The following is a 25871-nucleotide window of genomic DNA, read 5'->3' as shown; positions in this document are numbered from 1 at the left end:
TTCTCTTTAAACATGACCCTTAATTTTGAAATTTTATATATGCTAGCTACTCAAAAGAGGATGTATTTCTCTTATTTCTTGGAAGGAATGCATAACACATTTAGGACATAAAGTGAGAATCATGGGTACTCTCACTAGAGATTAAGAAATAATAGAGGTATTTGGTAGATTAATTATGAAATGCTTGATTAGTACAAATAAAAAGATTAACCAATTTTATATTCTTTGCTTGAGTCTGGCTAGTAGTCATCAAGCCTGGTTTGGACCAGGATATAGGACTGTAGTGTAGCATGCCACAGATGCACAGATGCGCAGATGCCAAGCCGCCGCTGACACAGCCCTTGCTTAATAACTGACAAGGATTTTAAGGCAATGGTCATTTTCCTTCTGCATTTTGGATTTTTGCTTTCTAAATTAATATACCGTGAACATTTACTGCTTTCAGAAAACAATAAAAATTTCATTTAGAAAAACATAACCATTAAAAAGCAAATACTCCATGATAATATCTCCAAACTACCCTCTCTCGCTCTTGCTTGGGAGTGAATGGCTCTATAAATGATCTGTCACAAGATTTTTCTCTCTGAGGAAGAGCCTGGATGTGTAAAGATAAGATCAAGTGAGCAGTTTAGGTAGCCCATGCCACCCAGATGTTGACAGTTGCAGACATCTCCTGACAGCTGGTAAGAGATGGCGCTCGGACCAAGTGACAGGAGCCCCAGGCCACCAGCCAGTGAGTGACTCGTAGCACCTCATTTCTAGGAGGCACTTCTGAACGATCTGATGGCATTGTCTTGATGTCACCATCAGTACTCTGTCACGTGTGCCTTTCCTCCAGTCAGTGGTTAGGAAACACATTCTCTCCTTTAGACGGTTTTGAAACGTCAGGTTAATGGTAGGCATAATGAATATTAGTGATGCCTTTCAGAGCTGAGGAGGCAATCATATCCTTTGCTGAGGCAATGAAGCTTTTTTCCTGAACGCTCAGAAATGTGTGATGTGAGGCAGCCTCTGAAAACAGTGTGCTTTACCAGTTCAGATCCTCTACAGCACTCAGGGACCGCAGAGTCGCATGTCATCACCTGAAAGAGCATTCTCAGGAGGATGTGAAGTCTCTAGCATCTGCTTTTGGATCCAGGAATATAGAATTCTAAAAGAGCAGATATGGTCTGTGTATCTGCTTTGAATGGCCAAATAATTGTATGTTTTGCTGGTGTGATTTTTCACACACTCCTTCTTAGGAGTGCTGGTCTTGGAGACCCCTGGAGCATCCCTTTCTCGAATTCAGCAGTGAAGTGGTGAATCACTTGGTTGAAGCAGATGCTAAATTTGCTTCCTCCCTTAATTGGATTTACTTGCTTCATTTGTGAAGCAAAATACTATTTAATCTCTTTATAAAAAGCACTAATCGGAGAGGTAGAACTTGCCTGTTAAAATATAGGCCTCACTGTGTCTCTTGCTCTTCCTGCAGGATGAAGAGGAAGAGTCCAGTCGGCAGGAAACGGAAGAGAAGATACTGCTGGATCCAAACAGTGAGGAAGTTTCTGAAAAGGATGCCAAGCAGATCATTGAGTACGTGGCCCTCAGAGTTTTCATTACAGTGCATCAGTGTCCGAGGTTCATGTGGTGTGGTTTTTCTGTTTGCAAATCCTATTTAAAGACAGGAATTGACTTCATACTCACACTCCAATTAAGAGTGTTCCTTCAGCTCCTTCAGCTCCTGAGCTCTGGCCAAGGGCTTTGTGTTGCTTATCTCCCTCTGTCCCTCCCTTCTCCCCCCCTTCCCTCCCTCCCTCCCTCCTTCCCTTTTTCTCCTTTCCTTGACTCAAGAATCCTGTCTCCAGCTCAGGCTCTTTTCTGGACTTCACACCTGCTATTTGTACCTCTATCCTAGATTAGACTGATCAAACTTACACACACACACACACACACACACACACACACACACACACACACACACACACACACGAGGGCCCTGCTGTCTACCTATCCGGGCCCACCTCAAGGCCATCAACATACCCAGAAGCCCAAGTGTGAATGCCATTTTTGTATCATCCTGGCTGTTGTAGGTTCGGCAGCTGCCCTCTCTGACCAAGTCTATACTTTTAGCTTCAGCTCCCCCAGTCTGGGTACAGGGCGCCACTTCTTTACCCCATTTCAGCCGAGTCTCCAGTGGTTCACACACCGTGTGACTGTTGTAGGATGTTGTTCTGAAATAGCTGACTGAAGAGGACATTCAAAACATGAGACTTCCTGAAATGAAGAAGTGGATGCTCTAGTATGTTTTTTCCCTTCCCGGCTTGTATACCCACTTTCGGGGCCTTTGTTCTCCAGTGTCCCCCTGCTTATTCAACAAAGGCTTTGTAAGAATGAACAGTTGCTCGTCCATATGCATTGGGTAAAAGACATAGTAGAAAGAAGAACGCCCGTAGGCTCAATTTTCTTAACAATTACACTTTATTGTGAACTCACTAACAGAGCATACCTCACTTACGACTAACCTAAACAATAGGAAAAGGAGATTAAGGAACACAGTAAGGAAACCTTAAGGATATCAGTTCCAAGGAGCAATTCTCCTGGCATAGTCAGCAGGCCCGCAGCAAACCTGCAGTTCAACCAAGGTGACTGCTAGAACCTGGAACAGCAGCAGAGGCCCAGATGGTCAGCTGGAGCCCCAAGTCTTGAAGCCTTCCCTGGAGCAGCTCTCTCTAGGAGCATCTCCCAAAGTGTTGATGAACAGCCAAAACAATCCCAAGTCGCCTCTCCCTTACCCCACCCCCACCCCCACAAGCCTCTTGTTTTGGGGAATATATCCTCTCAGAATCTCAATTTCAGTTGGCAACATCCAAGCTCCCCTACAAAGTCGTTGGACTTCTAAGTGGAAAAACATCCTGCTCTCTCACAAGTTTGTTCCCCATCTCACACTTGGGATCAACACAAAAATATGTTTATCTCCCCTACAAAAACCCCTTTATCCTCTCCTTCTCGACTCATGTCCTTTTCAGTCCTCTCCTACTTGCCCACCAAGCTTTAGATTTATCTTGCATCCAAAGGACCCAGGACAACTTCCTCCAGCAAGGTGCTGGTCTCCAGCTGTGCATGCAGGACAGGCCCCAGCTGGGCACCTTTTATGACCTTGAGAGTAACCTGTCCTAGGCCCAAGTTCCTCACAAGCATAATGTGGAGTTGATAGGGTTCTGCTCGTCCTGTTTGGCTTTTGTGAACTTTACAGAGAGCAATTGTAACTGTAGGGCAGGCAATTCCTACAACAGCAGCTTTAGACTCTCCCGTCATTTGGGACAAAGTAACACATGGAATCTAACATCTCCGTGGACTTCCCACTTGCGCTCTTTCAGGACTGCAAAGCAGGACGTGGACGATGAATACAGCATGCAGTACAGTGCCAGAGGGTCACAGTCCTACTACACGGTGGCTCACGCCATCTCCGAGAGGGTGGAGAAGCAGTCTGCCCTCCTCATTAACGGCACCCTGAAGCATTACCAGGTAAGCAACTGGCGTGTATGTGCGTGTCCCCATAGCAAGCCTCGGTCTTGCATACACACCATCCCCAAGTGCGTAGGCCTCACTCCAGAAGCCTTAGTCAACTTAGGAGGAGGTTTTGAAGATGGGAAGGCATTCCAGGTTGAGAGCCTTACGTTACCCAGAGCCCACTCCGCCACACCAGGGGCCAGGAGCAGCTAGCTTGCTTCTTTCAGAGCTGTGTGCTCAATATTGCTGCACTACACCGGCTTTGTTTCTGTCGTCTTGGAATGGGTTTTCTAAGAAATGCTGGCTTCATCTTGGATCAGTTTTACTGTGGTTCTCTGCAAAAAGAGAAAAACCATCTCCGTACATTCGGCTGGGGGACTTGAAGTAAACAAAGTTATCACTTCAACCTTAGTTGTAGTAGTAATAGTTGGATGCTAGGGGTTCTGTGGTCCCAGGTTTATTTCTGGCTTTGGGGTACACAGGCATGTTGTGCACCGGTGCTAGAAGGGTTAACCTGGCAGGTGGGTTAGCAGGATCTTGGTCTGTGGTGAGTGCCAGGGGAAGAAAAGCCTTCTGCAAGATGGTTTTCAATGAAACAGCTCCCCTTTATTTTGGGGGATAAAAGCTGTATAAATCTTGGGGAAATGGGTAGGGATTTTCGGTGTGAATTACATCATCGGCTGGGGGCTAACGTGCTGGGAATGCTTCATTGGCATGGAGAGGCATTCCAGGTGCTAGCTGGGCATGTCCTGAAACCTGGCCGTCAGGCTGTGTGACTAATTCAAGGGTTGCAGAGGTGGGGGTCCACAAGGCTACATGCACTGGAGCATGCAGGCCCGGAACAGGGAGGGAGCGACTCTTAGTCTGGCCTGTCTCAAGATGAGAGTTTTGGGGTTTGGACATGGCTTGACCTCACTCATGCTCCAGGCTGGTTCCCCATGTACCACAGCTCAGCCATCCCACAGGGTTCAGAGTGTCATCTCTTGGAGTTACACCCTTTTCTTAAGGTATGAAAAGGCTGTTGGCTCCTGTGGTCTGGTTAGAAACTAGGCTGTAAATGTAGCAGATGCTCCTCTTGACGTGTTTGCTTTGAGGGCATCTCCTGTTCTCCAGCTCCAACTCCTCTACCGAGGTGTCTGGGACGTGTTCCTTGGAACATTTGTTCTGTGAATTACTCCTCAGATTAAATTAGAGGCAAACTTAAAAGAATAATTAAAATTAAAAACTAAATTAAAACTAAAATAAAACAGTAAGGTTTTGTGATCAAATAAACGTAGGTGATACTGTTTACTAAAACTAAACTCTTATAATTCAGTACTCCAAATGTGGATGCTGGTAAGGGTGAGTGGAAAATCCCTGCTTCTCAAACTAGGCTAACCCTGGACCACCCTACATCGCTGGTGTGATCGCCTCAGCAGTGACTCCTCTCTCTTCCTCCACAGTGCCTACCTGCTTACTGAGCACTGGGGAAATAAATGTGCTTCACCATGCATATCAGCCTTCTGCAGAACAGTAACTCTTTAAACACAGCTGGGTTCCACGGTTCTCAAGCGCCTTTCTCTACCAATGCCTGAGTCAACACTGATATTATTGCTTACTAACAGTGTGTAAAACGGCGTCGTCTAGAATGCATTTACAGAAGTGCATGCTTATGACCAAGTCGCCTCAGAGCTCCCAGGGTCAGCCGCTGCTGCGCACCATTGCTTAGGCCCAGTCTGTACTGGTGGCCACATGGGTAGAGTGAATATCCATGCCTGGGTAGCATTACAGAAACTGTGTAGACCTCGTGGATTGTCTTGGGAAAGTCTTAGAATTTCCCTGGAGCTCCTAGAACATACTTTGAAGATCATTGGCCCTGTAAGGCCACATTCCCTTCATAAGGTCAGAGTATTCTTTTGAATCTCATTTGGCCCACTTGATATTTTGTCAGTTCAGTGTGTTCCTTGCTATAGTTAGCAGGGGAGATCCATTTCCAAATTATTATTGTTGTTTGTTTTGTTTTGTTTTTTTCAAGGTAGGGCTTCTCTGTGTAGCCCTGGCTATCCTGGAACTCACTCTGTAGACCAGGCTAGCCTTGAGCTCAGAGCAATCCATCCAAACTAGTGCTGAGATTAAAGGTGTGTACCACCACCCTGCCCCCAGCCTTTTCTGAATTATTTATTTAAAAAAACCCAACCCTTTTACTACTTTGCATATTTGTGTGGGTGTATCTGTCTGTCACATCCTGATGGAGGTCAGAGGGTAACCTGCAGTACTTGGTTCTCTTCTTTTACCATGAAGGTTCCAGGAATTGAACTCAGTCTTGGCAGCAAGCGCCCACTGATGGCCCTCGTAAATACATTTTAAGTGCCACACTGGTTTCTTCTCGCCAGTTTGCCTGCACTTTGTGAGCACTCTTCACTGCTCCATTTTCAAACCTAGCTCCCCTTGCTTCCAAATGTGAATTCGTGTGGCCGTCCCACTCCTCACGGGGCTCTGCCCGCTCCTGTCAGCGTGGGCTTTGGACAGTAGCGGAACCTTTCCTGTAGTCTGAGTACCCACCTGTTTTGTGAGTTCTGTTTCTCACAGACAGGTTCATAGGTGGCCCCAGGGAAGCTGCGGGTGGCTCCCTGACAAGTTTAACCTTGGCACGGTCAGCTGCAGCCTTCCTGCTGCCTCCTGCTTCTTGATCCAAGTCTCTTTCCACTGTTTTGTGAGTTTGTAGCCCCTCCCCTTCTTCTGGCTTTGCTTTTATGTGGGCTCAGTCAGTCTCTTTCCCCACCTTTCCCTCCCTCCCTCCCACTCCCATTTTTTTTTTTCTGGCATGCAGTTGACTTCCCCAAAGCTGCTGGTCAGCTCACAAAAGCTCCTCTTTCCTACCACTGCTGTTTCAGCTCTTGTCCTCCCTTTCCTCTCTCTCTGTTTTAAATTTGGTTTTTCAGTTCAGCCTAGAGTCATGAGTTTATATGGTGGCATTTTGGTACATCCATTGTTTTGTCATTGTTGTGTTGGTTTGTTTCTTAAGACAGGCTTTTATATAGCCCAGGCTGGACAGAACAGACTGCATAGTTGAGGATAACCTTGCAAACTCCAGATTCTCCTGCCTCCAACTACCAAGTGCCCAGTTGAGGCCTTGCCCATCGCCTGGCCTCATTCTTTGTACTGGCTGATTCTTTTCCCCCTCTTGGCCATCTGTCCCCTTCCTCTTACTGTCTACCTATTCTCTCTCAAGGCTTTTCCATTTCTCTCCTATCTCTCTGAGTTGGCTGTTTTACAAAAACCTTTAAGATGACTTAGGTCACACACACACACACACACACACACACACACACACATACACACACACACACACTCCAACCTTTTCGCTTATGAAAGTCTTCAGATGTATACATTGTTTCCCTAAGGAACACTGTAGCCACTACACACTTAACACACACTCACCACAGCGGGATACTTCATGAGTATGTGTTCACCTCTTCCTCTAGCTTCCAAATAGTGCGGGGTGCATGTCTACCTTGGTGCCCATCTGCTGCAGCTCCTTGTGTGATCCTTGATAAAGAAGAGTTGCCTCATGAGTATTTTAAGTACATGATCACCGTGTTTTCTACCCATAACTTGGTCAGCAGCAAGTTAGCTTGACTGTAACATATGGATCAGTGTATATGCGTGTATGCTTATCTGTATATATGTAACAGCTAATTGATGTTATCATTTAAACCCAGCATTGCATCAGGATAGTGTGATTACTCTGTACTTCCACCTCACCTTTCTTTTGCGCTTAAGTGAAATATCTAAAGCTGAGACTTGAGTGCACTGCTTTTTCGTGCTCGGAAAATAACGTTGTACGTCTCCGAGGCAGCCAGCTCCCAGGGAGCAGTGCCCCCAGTGCAGAGTCTCCCTGTGCTGCCTGAGGACTTTCTTTGCCAGGAAAAGGAATACATGTCCTTCTGGTGCCCAACCCAGTGGCCCTGGCTTCCTGGTGGTAGGCTTCCTCACCACACGGCTGGCACCCTGGGGCAGTCCGAGCATGACCTGTTCCTGATGATCACTGGTCTGTGCTCCCGCTCAGCCTTCTGGCTCATCTCTAATCCTCAAATTGGCTCTTTGTTCTTGGAGTGGTTGGAATAGACTTTGGTTCGGGTTTTCTTCATTTATAATAATTCTAGAATGTCATCTACTGTGAAATGCTAAGTACGGAGATGAGCAGCAAAGCTGCCTCAAATCCCACCAGCGCGCGGGAGCCCATCCTTTCTAAATCTGATTAGCACTTAGCACCTGCCAAGCAGCAGGGGCGATTACAGGCTCATCTTTTAAATTCCTTCTGCCTTGGCGCTTTCCCCTCCGCACCTTGCTACTGCGGGGAAACAGCGCGCAGCTCCGAGAAGTACAGAAAGTCACAGCCTCACTTGAGTTGTATTAGTATTAATTACCTGTGCAGATCTTGGATAATTGAAACAATTCCTCTTCGTTTCAGCTCCAGGGCCTGGAATGGATGGTTTCCCTGTATAATAACAATTTGAACGGAATCTTAGCTGACGAAATGGGGCTCGGCAAGACCATCCAGACCATCGCGCTCATCACGTATCTGATGGAGCACAAAAGGCTCAATGGCCCCTATCTCATCATTGTTCCCCTCTCGTAAGTAAAAGCCATCCATTCCGCAGCAGCCACCGTCCCGTGCGCTGGAGACTGCCCTGTCAGTGCCCTGGCCTTGCCTCTCGCTTCAGACAGAACTAGTAGCACAAAGTCGGGATACCACGAGCGCGCCATCTGAATGAATGTCCGTTTTGATGTTCCACCCCAGCCCACTCCACCGTAGCCTTTGGACTAACTGGCTAGTAAAGGATGCAGTTGATTCTTATCAGCCCTTGACGCTTTAACACCTTGGTCAGCATAGCCGGCCCCCTGTTAGAGCAGTGGTTCCCAACCTTAATAATGCTGGGACACCTCATATGTGGCGACCCCCAACCATAAATGATTTTGTTGCCACTTCGTAACTGTAACTCTGTTGCTGTTACCAGTCAGAACGTAGATATCTGACATGCAACTCCCCCAGGGGGTCTCCACCCTCAGGTTGAGAACCACTACTTCGGAGTGAGTCCTCATCCCTCCTTAAGTAGCTTATTCAAGGGAAAGGTGAGGGGTGTTTATTAGAAATATTTTTCCTTGTTGTATTCACACTTATACACACACACATACACACACACACACACACACACAGACCCACGCGCACGCATGTACACCTCCAGAAGATTATAGATTTGTACGTCTTCATTGCTGTATCTTTTAAAGCAGAGTAGAAATCAAAATCATTGCTACAAATTCTGCATCTAAGTAAACTTGGTAGGTACACTTGGTGTTTCAGTGGCTTGCGGCTCTGGAAAGACCAGCCTTTGCCATTTCCAGTGCAGCCCCCAGCTCCTGGCCCACTGTGTGGCCCCACCTGGCCTTTGGCCAACACTTTCTGAGTAAAGAAGTAACTGTTCACAGGGCCCTCCCTTGAGTGCAGTGCCTGGGGCGGGGGTGGGGTGTCAGGTCGAAACTTTAGTCACTGGGTTCTCCTCCTGGATTGCACAGTCCTGGGATGAACTCTGACCTGTGGGGAGAGCAAGGCTTTTCATCTTGTATTCCCTTCGGGTTTTGTTTTCATTTTTTGTCTTTCTGACCAAGCTTGAGAGTTACCTGCCTCCATGTATCCACGCCGTCTGCATTTGATCCATACTTGTAGGATCTGGCTTGGATATTCTGGCTGCTCTTTGGGGGATTAAAATAAGTCATTCAGTAGTTCTTCCCTGTCTCCTTCTGACCGGTCTGTTCACTGTTTCCATGTGACTTTGCAATTACTCTTCCCTAATTCGTGTTTTCTCTGAGCTTACATGGCTAGTTGTATAGATGCCAAAATTATCCAGCAATTGTGGTTTGGGGAACCATAGAAAGATCCTGGTGTTTTGCTTCACATATTTCTACACTTTTGAATTGATTCCTTGTGAGATTTTTTTTTTTTAATGAAGTGAAAAATTATCATGCTTTGTGGCAGCTTCTTTCTAACTTACCTCTTCTCTCCATACGTTCAAAATAAGTATGTATGCAGGGTATTTTATATTCTCTAGTCCTTTTAAAGCAAGGACTGAAAATAAGTAACAGTTTTCTAGTAACTGAGTTTTATATAAATGTGTGTATGGGTTTTTACGGTGGTTATTCTTTGTTGTTGTTGTTTTGTAGGACTCTGTCTAACTGGACATATGAATTTGACAAATGGGCTCCTTCTGTGGTGAAAATTTCTTACAAGGTTTGGAGCGTTGTATTTATATATAAACGTGGAGAAGCAAAAAAAAAAAAAAGTCCTATTTTCTTCATTCCATATGCACATCTGTGAACTGTATTTGGTTGTAAAGTTTTGTCATGTACATCATGTACTAAACAGTGAGAGTTAATCATCCCAAGAAGATTACTGTAATAAGCCATAATTACTTTCAGATAGTGAAATGCAGAAGAAAATTGTTAATTATCATATTGCGAGGTTTCTGATGAGAGTAATACAAATGACAAATATCGCACTTTCTGTGTGCTGCTGACTGGCTTGCTGTGGGCTGCTACTGTGCCGAATGCTCCTGCCTTTGCAGGCAATTACCGGGGCGCTGGGGCTGCCTGCTGCACGCTCCCACAGAAAGAGAGCCTTTCAGCCAAGCAGCGGGTTCCCTACTACTGCAAGCTCGCTGCAATTTCCTTCTCTCTTTTCCTCCCTCAGTCGTAAGTGGGAAACCTTCCTATAAGGCTCTGCAAAGGGTCAAGATATGTGTGGAGAAAGCAGAAGCTGAGCCACACATAATAGATCAGTATATGATAATACGTTTCTGTGCACATCACCTGTTTAGGTTCCATTAAGCTCGGAACAGTGAGGAACAGCACCTATGGACTTCCAGCGGGTAATCGGTGTATTTTTCTTTCCATTCAGGGAACTCCTGCCATGCGCCGCTCCCTTGTTCCCCAGCTCCGGAGTGGCAAATTCAATGTCCTTCTGACTACTTACGAGTACATTATCAAAGACAAGCACATTCTTGCAAAGGTATGGGTTTTTTTTTTTTAAGAATTCTTTTATCTCTAATTTAGATCATCTCACTGGTGTGTAAAGTAGCCCTCAAATTACACTCAATAGTCTAATTGGATGGCTGGTTTTCTTTCTTTCTTTTTTTGTCTGAAATCTGATCATGGCATTTACTATTTTGTGTGATGTTTTTCATGTGTTCGTGTGTGAGAGAGAAAGGGAGAGGGGGAGGGAAGAAATGGATTGATTTATTCTGGGCTCTTCCCTGCCCATTTGTAATGAGCTCACTTTTTTTTTTCTTTTTGATTTTGTTTTATGTGTATGAGTGTTTTGCCTGAAAACATACATGTGTCAGTGCCCTGTGGAGGCCAAAAGAGGGGGGGGCCTCAGGTGCTGTGTGACTGGAGTTTCAGAGGGACATGAGCCTCCATATGAGTGCTGGGACTAGAACCCAAGTCCCCTGGAAAAGCAGCCATCTCTGAAGCCCCACCTTCCCGCCTGTTAAGAACATCCACCTGAGTTCCTTCTGCAGTGTTTCTCTCCCGCAGCCCTGGATTGGATGTGTTTGGAAAGAAATAATTGTTTTTGTTGCCCTGGGTTATGGCCGGCACAGCTTCATTCCTCTTGTCCTCAGTCCTCCCCGCCCCCCCACCCCCACCCCGCACCGAAGGCAAGTAGGCACCCCTCCAGATGGTGCCCTCCATCAGAGCACTTATCCAAGCAGAAGCGTGTGTGTGCTTTATCTGTTTTCAGCTTTTGCTGGCAAAATAATGGGCAGTTATTGTTCAAATGACTCAGGGCCTTTCCTGGGGCCTGATTATTTGGAGTTGAGGAGGCGCTGTCTCCGTGACCCTCCCTGGCTCCTCATTTGAAGTTGTCCTTTGGCCACACACCAGAAGGCATTCTTTCCGTTGGTACCCTGCTCTCTCCTCACATGTTCTTGCAGGAAGTTGGAAGTGCCATCTTTTCTGGGACAAATCATGAAAAACTTAATTTTTTTTCCCCTCCTCCTGTGGTCATTTCTTTTACTCTGTCATGTTTGGAAATCAGTCTAAGCTGAAACTACGTCATGGTCAGAATTGAACAGAATCCCTTTTTCTGGGGTTTGTTCCCACCTCTGCTTTAAGCCTCAGCTCTGGGACCTGTGTGTTCCCTTCATGGTATCATAGGAAATAACAGGAAGGAAACTCATGCCCAGAGGAGGTTTAATAATTGAGATGACACTGACAGCGGTGCCGCCTTCCCGTTCCTCAGGCTCGGAGATGAATCTGGCAGTGTCAAAAAATGACGTGTCTCCAATATTACTGTGGGAGTGTGTTTGTACCTTTGAGATCCCTAAAAAAAAATCATCTTGTGTCTTGTGCATATGTATTTCAAAAGTCGCCGGAGACGCCTGGTAACGAGACGCAGGGCTTTCATTTGTTACTGGAGACGTGGTGCTCCAGAAATAGGTGGTAAATTTTCCAAGCGGAAGACCTAATTAATACTTACTCCATGGCAGAATCAATGGTCTCTGGCTCCTTGCTGCTTCCTAAGCTCAGCTGAGGAAGAAAGTAGACTTGGGATGTCTGTTTAGGAGCATATATATCTGTGGGCCTCTTTTCACTGCTTTTGGCAAGTTGACGGCAGGACTCTGGTCATCTATCCACACTTGGCGAGAAAAGGGCCTGGGAATGCTGGTGGTCTCCTGTATCTGGGTACCCTAGCTTGGCTGATGATGTCCTTTCTCTTCCCTGGCTTCCCTGGTACTTCTAATGAGGAGGTGAAAATTACGCCTACTTGCTTGTCTGCTTCCTCTCACTGTTGCCCCAGAGTCAGCGATATCGGAGCAGCAGACCCTTTTTTAAAAATTATTTTTATTTTCATATTTATTTATTTATTTATTTATTTATTTTAAACCAGTGCCACATTTGTGTAGGCCAGCAGTCCTCAACCCATGGTACCTCTGGGAGTCAAATAACCCTTCCATTGGGGCCATCTAAGAATCTCAAAGCCAGATATTTACATTATGATTCATAACAGCAAAATGGCAGTTATGGAGTAGCAACAAAATTAGCCTTACGTTTGGGGATCAGCAAAGCATGAGTAACTATATTAAAGGATGGCAGCATTATGATGAAGGCTGAGAAGCCCTGGTGTAGGCAATGGATAGGCTTAGTGGAATGGCGCTCCTTGTTCTCCCTTGAGCAGTGAACCTGAAGAGCCTTAAAGGTAGGGTAAGAGAAAGACTAAGCTATGAGAAAATACTACGCCACGCTCACCCTTTAAGTATTACTTGTGTTGAGGACTTTGCTGTGTTTAATTCTGCAGTTTGACCCAGGCAGATGATGCATGGTATTTTTGCACTGTATTTCTGCCAATGAGCCTGTGATCATTTTGAGTAGAACAGGGTTCTTCAACCTGGCAGGCGAGGAATTTGCTTGAACTTAGGGAGACTGTTAGTTTGATTCTTCTTCTTCTTCTTCTTCTTCTTCTTCTTCTTCTTCTTCTTCTTCTTCTTCTTCTTCTTCTTCAAAACTGAATATTTAGATTCATGCGTGTAACAGCCCAACAGTGCATTGTTAGAGACCCAATACTGAGACATGCTACAGTGGTCGTAGATAGCTGGTACATTAGGAAGGAAGGCAGGAAGGTAAGAGGGCCTAGGAAATAGGCCATTTCCCAGAAGCAAATCATTGATGTCTGCTTCTAGAGGCTGTAAGTAATCTATTCTTATTGTGAGCAGAGGTACCATGGCCACAAAAGTCTGGAAGATGCTATCATGACACAGTAACAATAGGGCTGTTGGGTAGAAAGAGGCCTGGTCTAAGGAGTGGCCCTTTCACTCTGGGCCTGTTTTCTTGTTTCTAAAAGGTGAACTGTTGCTTTGACAGTCTGCCAGGCACAGGCACTGCTCCATCATCTTCAAGGGTGCCATTCTGCATCCTGTGCCAACTTGGATTCTTTGTTTTTCTGCACCCACCCCAGCCATTTGGAAGCTGATTTATTTCTGTTTACTAGCCACACGCTGGTCTTTCCTTTTGTCTTGCAGATTCGGTGGAAATACATGATCGTGGATGAAGGCCACCGGATGAAGAACCACCACTGCAAGCTGACACAGGTCCTGAACACACACTACGTGGCCCCCAGAAGGATTCTTTTGACTGGAACCCCATTACAGAATAAGCTTCCCGAACTCTGGGCCCTTCTCAACTTCCTCCTCCCTACAATCTTCAAGAGTTGCAGCACATTTGAGCAGTGGTTTAATGCTCCATTTGCCATGACTGGAGAAAGGGTAATGGTCATTGTGTGTGTGTGTGTGTGTGTGTGTGTGTGTGTGTGTGTGTGTGTGTGTGTGTGTGTGTTTGCCACTGTTTGATGGTGAAGAGAAAGCAGAGGACCTATGTCTTAGAACATAAGAGCCACAGAAACCCTATAGGGTGCTTAACATGTGTTGTTTGATCAGTGGGTAGGCTCTGGTCTCATTTCGGATTATGTTTTCCCCTCCGACTCTAAATTCATATCAGATACCCCAGCCTCTTTGCCTTTTGCCAACTTTTTATTGACTGGTAGGATGTTCGACCACAACATGCCACAGGGAGGGTGAGAGTGGAGATGCTGGCTTAATCACTTTAACCAGACCAACTCAACTAATCCAATAGGAACCCTCAAATCTTTCTTTGTTATAAACCCAAGACTCTTTTTTGGGGGGGGGGCGGTGGGTGGGTTTCAAGACAGGGTCTCTCTGTGTAGCCTTGGCTGTCCTGGACTTGCTTTGTAGACCGGGCTCGCCTCAAACTCACAGCAATCCTCCTGCCGCTGCCTCCCAAGTGCTGGGATTAAAGGTGTGTGCCACCACCGCCTGGCCCAACACTCATCTTTTAAGCACCTCCACAGAGTTTGAATGGAAACACCAATTTTTCACACACCTTTTTCAGGTTTTAGTGTAAGCCTCTCTCTTTTTTTTTTTTTTTTTTTTTTTTTTTTGGTGTTTTTGAGACAGGGTTTCTCTGTGTAGCCTTGGCTGTCCTGGACTCGCTTTGTAGACCAGGCTAGCCTCGAACTCACAGCGATCCGCCTGCCTCTGCCTCCCGAGTGCTGGGATTAAAGGCGTGCGCCACCACGCCCGGCTGCCTCTCTTTTGTCTGTGCATAAATATTTCTTAAATGCTGGAGTAACTATTCTTGCATCATCATCATCATCATCATCATCATCATCTCTTTAACTGTCTTTTCTTTGAGCTCATGAGAGTCAAGCTTGAGCTATTGCAAGGGGGAAAAATCCCTTAGACGGGCACATACCATTTGATTCCCAGTCCTTGACTGTAGGAATGAAAAGCTACTAGCATGCTTTAGAGAAGCTTATGTTTGAACTCTTAGCCCTTTAATCTTGAGGTACCTAGTAGGTCAACTTGTTCTTCATTAACTCGTTTGCCCATTTAGAGAAAGCAGTGTCAATTAATTCTGCCCCCTAGAGGCTAACAAAGGAAGGTGAACAAAAGAGTAGATGTTCCATTAAATATGACTAAATTTGAACAAGATTTGGGCAACGGAAGGGAAAGGTTTTATTGCTGTGATGAGATACAATGACCCCAGTAACCCTTAGGAAGGACAATATTTCACTGGGGTGCTTTATATTTCAGGGGTTTAGTCCCTTATCATCATGGTGGGAAGCATAGTGGCATGCAGGCAGAGCTGGTGCTGGAGAGGTAGCTGAGAGTTCTACATGCAATCCACAGGAAAGCGGGAAAGGAGTGTGAGTGATGCTGGGCCTGGCTTGAGCATCTGAGACCTCAAAGCTCACCCCCTAGTGACACACCTCCTCCAGCAAGGCCACACCTACTCCAACATGGCCACACCTCCTAGTTCTGCCATTCTCATGAGCCTATGGGGGCCACCTTCATTCAAACCATCGCAGGGCTATCATGATGCAGGAGTATAAAGATCGCTCACTCTTGCTCTTCCCATTTTCATATTCAAGCTCCCATCCTTTTAAATGTGTCCCCCCCTTTCCTGTTCCGTGTCTATCATAAGTCAGTCTTTATTACCATTTGTATTCTGTGAAGTTTGGGGCTGTTCATACTGTTAACGTGAAACGTGGTTCCAGGGTCGTTTCCCACAGAACTGGGCTCTAAGGCAAAGATACCTGTTTGGAGGTCATTTTACTGCCATGGGTGTGGGCAGGTGGGGAGAGAACTTTGGAGATGAAGGTGACTGCCATGAATGTGGCTTTATAGCATGTGAGATTTCAGTCAAGCATTGAAACGCACAAGTATACCAGAGTTGTACTCTGTGAGTCCTCCCGGAATTCATGTAAGTTTATTTTGTAGGTGGACTTGAACGAAGAAGAGACTATTTTGATCATCAGGCGTCTACACAAGGTGTTAAGACCCTTTCTACTGAGGAGACTGAAGAAAGAGGTTGAATCACAGCTCCCAGAAAAGGTCCGTGGCAGATTTGAGTTGTGGGTTTTCCCCTCGTGTGTGTGTGTGTGTGTGTGTGTGTGTGTGCGCGCGCGCGCGCGCGCACGCGCTTTCAGTCCTGGCCTGTGAAGTTGCGTGTCTGAGATAACAGGTTTAGAGTTCAGTTGCAAGTGAAATCTTGAAAATATCCTCTAAGGTGTTGTGTGTTTGATAGAACTGGCAAGGTGGTGGTGGCTCACCACACATTTTCTGTCTGGTTTCCATAACTTTGGAGCGGGCTTAATATAATAATAAAATTCATGGAGTCTCATTGCACATATATATGTGTGTGTGTGTGTGTGTGTGTGTGTGTGTGTGCAAAGTTACTGAGATTATGTCCTATTCTAAGACAAATAAGGGTTGGCATTTGCTACTTGTGTCATTGTTGAAGGGAGAAGTGTATTTGTGATGTTATGGTGTTATGGTCTGGATAGAAAATGAGCTGCTGTAAACTAAGACGTAGATTTGCCTGGGAACTTCTAGGCAAGTACGTTTTCCTTCGGAAATAGTTTTTGGTCCTGTGGAGTTCCTTTAGGCTCAGGTTAGTATTGGACTTGAATTCTGATGACTGGACCCCTGTCCTCTCCTGGAACCTCAAGGCAACTCCTGAAGTCCCATTCTCTAAATGGTGGCTTGCCTGGTATTAGATGCTGGGTTTTTGTTTTGTTTTGGTTCTTTTTCTCCTTTCATTTGATGGATCTAAGCTGTCTTGTTGTTTTATGATTGTGAGTTTTTTTTGTTACAACTGCTAGACAAATTGATGTGTCCCGTCTGTTGTAAAGTAGGAGTTGGCATGTGGTTAGGCAGACATGATCACTTTGCTATGAGAGAATTTCGTGTCTTATCCCTTATTCCTTAGTAGTCATAAAAATTAAAAATTTTAAAGTCTTATACTATGCATATCCTAGTAAAAGTGTAAGTATGTATTTTACTTTGTTAGTGAATGCAACTTGGGGATTGAGGGCTGTTACTATTCCCTTTGGCTTCCTGTGGTCTTGACCTCTTTGGGTAATGGTGATACCCTGCATGTGGCATCCTCTGGGCGGCTCTTTCTCGATATCCATATCTTTAAAGGAAACCACTTTACCTTATCCTGGAGGCAACCTGGTGGGGTGGAAAGTGTTGACTCTGCCCATCAGTGGGCACAGGACCCCCTGCATTCTCTGTTGCTCATGATGGGAATGCTGGCAAGTCATTTAGCCCAGTGTAGCCTTAGTGGTCTCACCAGTGACCTGGAAAATATGTCACATGAGCCTCACACAAAGCTGCTGTGAGGAATCAGTGCTAGACACGTGAACACACGCCTGGTACAATTTCTGCTGTTTTGAGGGGTGTGTGTGTGTGTGTGTGTGTGTGTGTGTGTGTGTGTGTGCGCGCGCGCGCACGCGCGCGTGCGCGCCCTTGTGTGTCAATTTGCTGCTGCTTTTGTTAGTGGAAGCTCTACTCTCTTGTCCATTTGAACTTCTTTCCTATCATTCTCTTGTCTTTATAGTGTTTTTCTGGTGCCTGCTTGCATCTCTACCTGTAAACCAGCTAGGGCATGTGTGTGGCTGTTGTGGATTTGATTTGCCAATATCTATTCTCTATTTTCATTACCTTGTTTGTATTTTTTTTTAACCTGGGGAAAGTTGGAAATTTAACTATCAACCTTAAGAGTGAGGAGTCTTTTTCTACTACGTCCTGCTTAGAAGTCCAGACTGTGTATGTCTTAAATGGCCTGAGAAAAAGAAACCATAAAAGAATCATAGCAGTTGACGGGGAAAAAAAAGCTAAATGCATCTCTAGTATTTTATTCTCAAATGTTTTCATGAAGAAGAATCAGAAAAATGCATTTTAACCTTAATTTCAGTTTATAGCAAGTAAAATTTCTGTATAGAACCATACTTGTTACTCACTGTATTCAGAACCAAACTACACAACTGTTCCCTTACCAAACTACACAACTGTTCCCTTACCTAACCCATTCTCTTTTGCATAGCTGTGCCTGTGCTCTTGCACTCAGAGTGCAGTGCCCGTATGTTCACCACCTTCCCACTCCATGCTTAGCCTCATGTGGCCCGTGAGCTGTTCTCCATCCCCAAGGAATGCCAGCTGAATGCAATCAGGATGAGCTGCTCTTTGCTTCTGGGTTCTGTCACTCTGTATAATGTGTTTGAAAGTCATCCCTGTTGTTGTGCTCACCCACAGTGAGTTCAACATTGTGGAGGGACATTGGCTTGATTTTTGTTTGTTTGTTTTAAGGTGTGTGTGTGTGTGTGTGTGTGTGTGTGTGCGTGCGCGTGTGTGCTTGCCTGCCTGCATGACTTTATGTACACCACATGACACAGGTACTTGGAGGCCCAAAGAGTGTTCCAGATTTTCTGGACTTGGAGATATATGTTTGTGAGCTGCCCAGTGTGGGTGCTGGATACAAACCTGCATCCTCTGTGAGAGTTGTCAATGTTCCTAACTTCTGAGCCATCTCTCCAGCCCCTGACAATCTGTGTAGAGCTGCTGTAAGCACCTGGATTTAGGCTTTTGTGTGACATAGTTTCATTTCACTTGTGGAAACATCTGGGAGTATGATCACTGGGTTATATAGTTAATATAATGGATTATTATACATATAATATCATAATGGATTATATCATTTGAAATTTTCATAATATAAGATTAAAAAAATAAAATGGTCTTATAAAATCATGTGATCTCAGTGTTCTCTGCACCTTTCTAAAAGCCTTTGTAGTCCCAATGGCAAGATGTAAGCGTTCCAATTCTTCCTTGTGCTCATCAGAGTTCAGTGTTGTCAGGTGCATTTACGTTGACATGACTCTTTGCTTCCATGTTTTAGTTATTTTAGTAGGTATGAAGTTGTACCTTTAATTTCATTTGCTTGCTACTGAACATTGTTGAATATCTTCATATACACTTGAGCCACACAAAATGTACCTCTGCTGCAGGGGAAAGCTAGCTCTCATGATAGGCTAACGGAACACCCAATGATCAGGGGACATACTGCACCCCTACCTATGGCACAAAGCCCATTTCTTTTTCTTTCTTTCTTTTTGTGTGTGTGTTTTTCAAGACAGGATTTCTCTGTGTAGCCTTGGCTGTCCTAGACTCGCTTTCTAGACCAGGCTGGCCTCGAAGCCCATTTCTTATATTCAGGAAAGAGCACCAGTTCATAGAAAAGAGATTATATAAGGCAGCTTATACTGAATGAAAATTTAATTTTCGATTGTGTTCCCATTGAAGCTATCCAAGCTGATTTTTTTTTTCCTTTGCAAATTCATAGTCTAAAGAACCAACTTCAGTGATGCAGTTGGCTGTGTGTCCAGTGGCATCTCAGTGCACACACATAAGCGCAATGTCCAAAGTTAACAAAAGCTTGGGCCACCTAATGTAAATCCTGATTTTTTTATACATAATTTCTGTAGAACACAGGAGAAAGCTTTGCTTTGATGGAGTGCTTGTGTATCTGTTACATAACAGCTGGACTGCTTACTGTTTAACCCCCACCGTCACTCCTCTCTTAAGTCGTGGGTTCCAGGACAGGACCTGAGACCTTTGTAAGCTGAACTGTTGGTTGAAAAAATCTCAGTTCACCACATGGGACTCTGTTGCACACTGGCCTAGGTTCATTGCTCCAGTGACGTCTCTGAGTGAAGAGCACTCAACAGGCAGGAGCTTTGAGGAAAGCTCAGGTTTCTACCAAATTAAATGGGGACCAGGGAGTCTTTGATAGCATATCCAGTGTATTCAACTACTTGTGAGGATTAATTGGGCCATTTACTAACTCAGATTTCTTAGGGAAAGCAGTCAGTGTATGAAGCTAGTGCCGCTGATGTCCTTAGACCTGGCGTATTCACAGTTCCAGTAGCTGTCAAGACTATCTCTTGGTAGGACACATCTGTTTTAAGAAGTCACCAATGTCACTTTCTGTATCACCTGTGTTTGTTTGTTTTTGTTTTTGTGTGTTTTGTTTTTGTTTTTTCAAGACAGGGTTTCTCTGTGTAGGCTTGGCTGTCCTACACTCTCTTTGCAGACCAGGCTGTCCTCAAACTCACAGAGATCCGCCTGCCTCTGTCTCCCAAGTGCTGGGATTAAAGGCGTGCGCCACCACACCCGGCTCCACCTGTGTATGTAGAGGCACTCTAACATACTTCCCTTACTAGGGTGCTGTTGCATTTGAGGAGGGTGAGTTCAGACCTAACCCAGTTGAAACTGGCACAACTGTTGGGATTCTTTGCTCTGCCCCTTTTCTCTGTCTGTAGGTATCAGTTGGTTCCTCCATGAAGTTCCTTGTACTCAGAGCAGGTAAAATAAATATACTGTCCCAGAAATGGGAAGTATGGTGTGAACAGTTGACAGACTTGACCACTGACCATCTGTTCACACTGAGTACTGGTGTGGCAGTGGGAGTACTGGCGTGGCAGTGGGAGTGCTTGCGTGGCAGTGGGAGGCAACCTCACCCAACCAGCAGAATGAATGATCCAGCCTTTCAGATGCTTTAAGGAAGGGGTCTCCAGTGCCCACGTACATGTAGCAGCAGGGTGTGCAGAAGGTGCTCAATTATAACCCTCTGGAAAAGCAGGGTGATGTTAGAGAAGCTATGTATATTTATGTTTCTCTTAAAATGAAAACATTAAGCTCTATAGATCTGTAACATGCAGGGTGACATGTATGTTTGTATGTCTGTCCCAAGGTCTCTCGTGTGCCTGGGTGGTCGTAGCGGAGGTTTGCGTTGGACCCTCCCAGCAGAGCCTCTCAATGCCCAGTCAGTCTGACTTGCCTGTGTGTTCAGATGCTGCATGTTGTAACTGAGTTTCCTTCCGTCTGCAGAAGTAGACTTCGGACAAACCGATGTTTTGGTTCAAAGTGCAGGGGGTTGAAAGCAGGGCCTCACACATGCTAAGCATCTGCTCCAACTCAGCTTTATCCCCAGGCCTGATCTGATTTTTAAGCAAGCTAATGTCCTTGGACCCAGGGGGATTGAAAAGAATCTGCCAAAGAGCAGAGGCAGGCATGTGCGATAGTGAAAGCACAGAACAATGCAAAGAAACCCATGCTGTTACTTCTGTACTCCTCACGGGAGTTTTCATTAGCTACACATAGAGTATTCGGGTTGGAACTGATTAAAAAAAAATAATAGGTGTCAGCAAGCTTGCATCCTTATATAAGGACATAAAACATATGTCTTTAATATTGTCCCACCCTCCTATGGTCCTCAACCCATATCTTGAGATATTAATATTAGCACATACACATATAATATATATAATAATTCTTTTTTTAATTTTTATGTAATAATTCTTAAGAAAATCTATAGCCATATACTGGAAAGATGAGTTTGTCATTAAACAAGGTCCAGGATCATTTTCTTTGAGGGAAATGGAAGAGAAAATTGTTTTTGATTAATAGGGCTCTTGGGGGAATTAAAAATTAGATTTATTTACTTGATACACATGTATGTACACTGTGACCACGCATGTCATGGTGCATGTGGAGGTCAAAAGGTAACTTTAAGGAATTGATTCTCTCCTTCTCCTATGTGGGTCTCAGGGATTGCCTTTAAGTTATCAGACTTGGCGGCAAGCGCCTTTCCCCACTGTGCCATCTCACTGGCCCCGGAAGATCTTGGGTTCAGTAGAATTTAGAAAGGATCCCTAACATCAGGACATCCTAGGCTTGGAGAAAAGTATGGGAAGAGATGAAATCACTCTCTTGCAGTTGTTAGGGAATACTCTCGGAGTGAAGGGGAAATGTACCTGTGGAGCTTCTAACAGCAGATTTGGTCCTTGTATCTCACCAGCTCCTCTTACCCTTATTGATGTAAGTGGGGAGGCCTCAAGTCTCCTTTCCAGAGCAGTGATGTAGCGCTGTAGAGTGGAGATTCTCAGCCTGTGGGTCGCAATCCCTATGGGGTTGGATACATTATGACTCATAACACTAACGAAAGTACAGTTATGAAGTAACAACAAAATAATTTTATGGTTGGGGTCACCACAGCAAACAACATTGTATTAAAGTTCATAGCTTCAGGAAGGTTGAGAAACACTGTTCTATAGGATCTCACCCCTCTTCCGATGCTTGGCATCCTGTCTGCCTAGTATCAGTCAGCTGACTCCCTCTTTCTGAACTCCTCCACCTGCAGCCCTTAACAATGGCTGACAGGTAGAGAGAGAGGATTCTGTCCTTGACTCTGGATCTTCCATGCCCTGACATCATGTCTTCTATACTCAGGAAGTTGTGAGTGGGCCAGCAGTGAGATGACACCAGGCAAAGTGGACATCCGGCTGAGCCGGTGAACAGGTCTCTTTGGTCATAGGGCTAGTCTGAAAGAGCAGGCATATTGAGCTAGGAGCTTAGCCTCCTGGATGCTCAGAGTCTCTGTGAAACGAGGAGGCTAAATGTGACCATTTTAGGCAGAGTTTGTAAGGATTAAATGAGAAAAGGCAAAGCATTTTTCATAGAGGTCAATACAGGCCCTAGATGCTATCATTATTAAACTTGTAAAAGTTTAAACTTAACATTTTTCTTCCCACAATCAAATTCATGGTGAGTTGAGAGCTCTTGAAAAGCCAGGATGGTGGTTATTCTTTCGCAATGAGTGTGTAGAGGAAATATCACACCATATACAGTAAATATGTGTGATCTGTATCAGTTATGCCTTGCGAAAACCGCACAGTGTAAGAATTTTTTTTTTAAAGAAAAGAAAAAGAGGAGGCATGATCAGACAGGCAAAGCACAAAGACAGCGTTATGTCTGTACTGATTTGTTAAATTTAAAGATGTGTTTCCTCTCTGACCTGGAAAATAGTTAACCAACAGATTTAGGTAACTTTGATGCAGAAAAGCAAGCCTTCCTGTAACTGCCCAGTGTGAAGAGACCACCAGCTGTGCCTCCCAGACCTCAGGCTTCTTTGAAAAGTTATAGCCAGACAAACATTCAACTTCTCTTCATCTGTGACCTCCTCTCTCTGGCCCTCGGAGTCAAAAACAGCCTGGATCGGTTTTAAACAGTTGATTAAACACCAGGCAGTTGGCTGATTTCCTTAATCACGCTCTTAGATATCCAGGTGGCAATCTGGCATTTACTTTGAAATTTGCACATTTGTATTCTTGGAACTAAGGAATGCCAAGCAATATAAATAAGTCTTGTTTTCTATGCTCAGAGTATGCTAAAGACTTGCCAGTGTGTGATGAGCCCTGGGCGTGTGGCTCCCCTCTAAGTGTTTTAAATTGGACTTTGTCTTCTCTCAACTGGACACACAGGAGGCCCCGTCCTGCTTTAGACAGCCATGTGTGGAAGTTGTGTCCTACTGTGAGTTCATTCTTTTTAGCCTCTTGTCTTCACAGTGGTGTATGCTATCATTTCTCGAGAGTAGAGGTTAATGACAGTCAACCTAGGTTTGTTACAAATCTTACTGTAAGATGAGTGCTGGGGTAGCCACATGTAGCCATTTAAAGATATTTTATGAAGGAAGTCATAGGATTGGGGGCAGTCACTGGTTTTCCTACTATTGTGCAATTAATATGGAAGTAAACAGGGCCAAAAACCAGGAAAAAATATTAAAAATACACCCTAATGAACATTTTTGTATAGTAGAGTTGGGAAGCCACTCTCTTTCAAATATGAACTCAAGAATTCTAGGAATTTGGGCACTTGATGTTTTCTACACACAGCCCTTTAAAGGTCTTACAATTATCATGGGACTTTTGACCTTGAGGACTCTGATCTGCTCCATGGCCCTGTCCCATCTCTTGAGTCCAGGAAGGGGAAATAGATGTCTCCTCCGTACTTCCAGGACTGGCCCCAGCAGGCCCTTCTCTGCCATCTTCTGACAGTCTCTTTCTCTTCCATGCTTACCCATAGCCTGCTCTCTGTCCTCAGGTTGAGTACGTGATCAAGTGCGACATGTCAGCCCTGCAGAAGATTCTGTATCGTCACATGCAAGCCAAGGGGATCCTCCTCACAGACGGCTCTGAGAAGGATAAGAAGGTAAGTAGTGAAAGCCGGGAGGCTCGGGTACTGTAATGTGTCCTCTTGTCTTCTCACTGCTGCGGCCTTGAGCATTTCCAGGAAGCCTTCCTGTAAATGGTGGATTGTTCTGCAAAGCACCATGTCTTTGGGGTGGCTACAGTAGCTGCCAGCACCATCATTACCCTGTTAGCTACATTGTAAGGAGGGCAGGGAGGATCTTCTGTGCCCCTGATAGTGTTTCTGTTATCAAAAATGCAACACTGCTCAAGGTAGCTCTGCCCTAACTGGGCAGACAGCTCAAGCTGCCCAGTGTTAGGTGGTGTTTTAGGACATCTAAAATCCAGTTTCTCTCCATGGTATCTTGTGTTTGTGTGTGGTCTGCCAGAATCCTAAGGAGATAGGTATGACACAAAGCCATTGGTTTGACATAATTTTATAAGACAAGTTAATCACAGGGGCAGTGCTATATCAAACCCAGAAAAGGTTGACTAACAATTTGAACTCTGGGCCTCAAGGTGTGTGGGTGCTAAGAAGACGCAGAGCCCTGGGTTCTTTCTATAAGCACTTTGTCTATCTCTGCCTCTGTCACTGTATCTCTGCCTCTGCATGTTCTCTCTCTCTCTCTCTCTCTCTCTCTCTCTCTCTCTCTCTCTCTCTCTCTCTCTCTCTCTCTCTCCCCCTCCCCCCCCTCTCTCTTTCTGCCCACTCCTCCTTCCCTCCCTGCCCCACTTCCTCGCTTTCTCTCTCCACTACTGGACTTGTACCCAAGCCTTTCACAAATGCTGTGCACAGGCTCCACCAGTAAGCTACACCCTTGGTCTTAAAGCCTAGTTTTTAAAGACTGGAAATATTTGATGAGTGAATAATTAGTTCCTCGTTGCACTTTTTGCTCAGGGGAAAGGAGGTGCCAAGACGCTTATGAACACTATCATGCAGCTGAGGAAAATATGCAACCACCCATATATGTTTCAGCATATTGAGGTGAGTCCATATCTTGTATTTCAATCCTTATTGTGCTAGTTAGAAAGGCAAAACCTCAAATATGTGTAAAGCGTGTGTTGGGATGTCCAGCTGGCATGGTCCCTGCTTTTCAGGCAGAATTAGCAGACCTGTTTCCTGGGTGTGGACTCACTTTGGCACCGACTGTCTGAGCATCTGGAATTTTGTAACTAAGAGTTTAAAGCAGTGAGGAAATGTTGGGAGCATCGGCTCATTATGTGGATTTGGGTAAACACTGTGAATTACTTTGTTACCGTTGGAGCTCTGAAATTGAAGATAATGACAGATACAGCCAGCTTCCTCAGAAGAGTGCTGGGAGAAATACTTAAATAATGTGTTTATAGATATGGAAGAGAAGGATGTTCTTGAAATAGTCTTTGTGCGAGAGGCTGGCTTTAGCCTGTGACATAGATTGGTATTTTTTTTTCCTGTTTGGTTTCCCTTGTGGTGATGCAGATTTTGATGCTAAGGTTGCTAGACCCTGTTTCTAGACCACAGGACATTTCCTCCCCTGTCTGTGCGGTGTGACTGAGACTCCTACATTGACAAGTGGGGCAATTGGCTTGAGCAGAAGTACCAAGCAGCCATCTTCAGCATTTGCAGAACCACATGGACCTGAGGCAGCTGATGCCACAAGGGCCACTGCCTGCTACAGACTAAACCGCAGGAATGGCACCAAGAAAAGGCAGTGCAGGGCTCTGCTCTATTTAAGCAGTTGGCAGAACCTTCAAGAAAATTGAAGGTTAATTACAGGACAAAACGAGTTGAAATAGCCTTAGCTTTGAGTACTCAACCTCCCCTGCCCCGCTTTATTTTGGTAGTCATGCACATTGAGTCAGCTAATAGTTTCTTACCACCCCTTACCAGCCATCTCAGCTGGCAGAAAGCACGAGGCCTGACACCACTATAACCCTTAAGTTCTTAGGAAGGAGCATCCATAGATGTAAGAGGAAATCC

The 25871-nt window shown here is 45.0% G+C and overlaps 1 protein-coding gene across 6 annotated transcripts in view; it reads left to right on the top strand.

The window, feature by feature from the left end:
- The window catches only part of SMARCA2 (SWI/SNF related BAF chromatin remodeling complex subunit ATPase 2), a 170673-nt gene that overhangs the window by 64716 nt on the left and 80086 nt on the right, over window positions 1–25871 (top strand). For all 6 annotated transcript variants that reach the window (XM_084758050.1, XM_084758047.1, XM_084758049.1 and 3 more), the window contains 9 exons: window positions 1472–1572; window positions 3357–3504; window positions 7943–8106; window positions 9691–9757; window positions 10424–10534; window positions 13545–13787; window positions 15822–15935; window positions 23826–23933; window positions 24810–24896. In XM_084758050.1, coding sequence (XP_084614176.1) covers window positions 1472–1572; window positions 3357–3504; window positions 7943–8106; window positions 9691–9757; window positions 10424–10534; window positions 13545–13787; window positions 15822–15935; window positions 23826–23933; window positions 24810–24896 — 1143 coding nt within the window. The remainder of the gene's footprint in view (window positions 1–1471; window positions 1573–3356; window positions 3505–7942; window positions 8107–9690; window positions 9758–10423; window positions 10535–13544; window positions 13788–15821; window positions 15936–23825; window positions 23934–24809; window positions 24897–25871) is intronic.

This window comes from Acomys minous (assembly GCF_964271855.1).
Source record: "Acomys minous genome assembly, chromosome: 2".
In the NCBI taxonomy this organism is placed as follows: domain Eukaryota; kingdom Metazoa; phylum Chordata; class Mammalia; order Rodentia; family Muridae; genus Acomys; species Acomys minous.
This window is presented reverse-complemented; position numbering and strand designations above follow the sequence as displayed.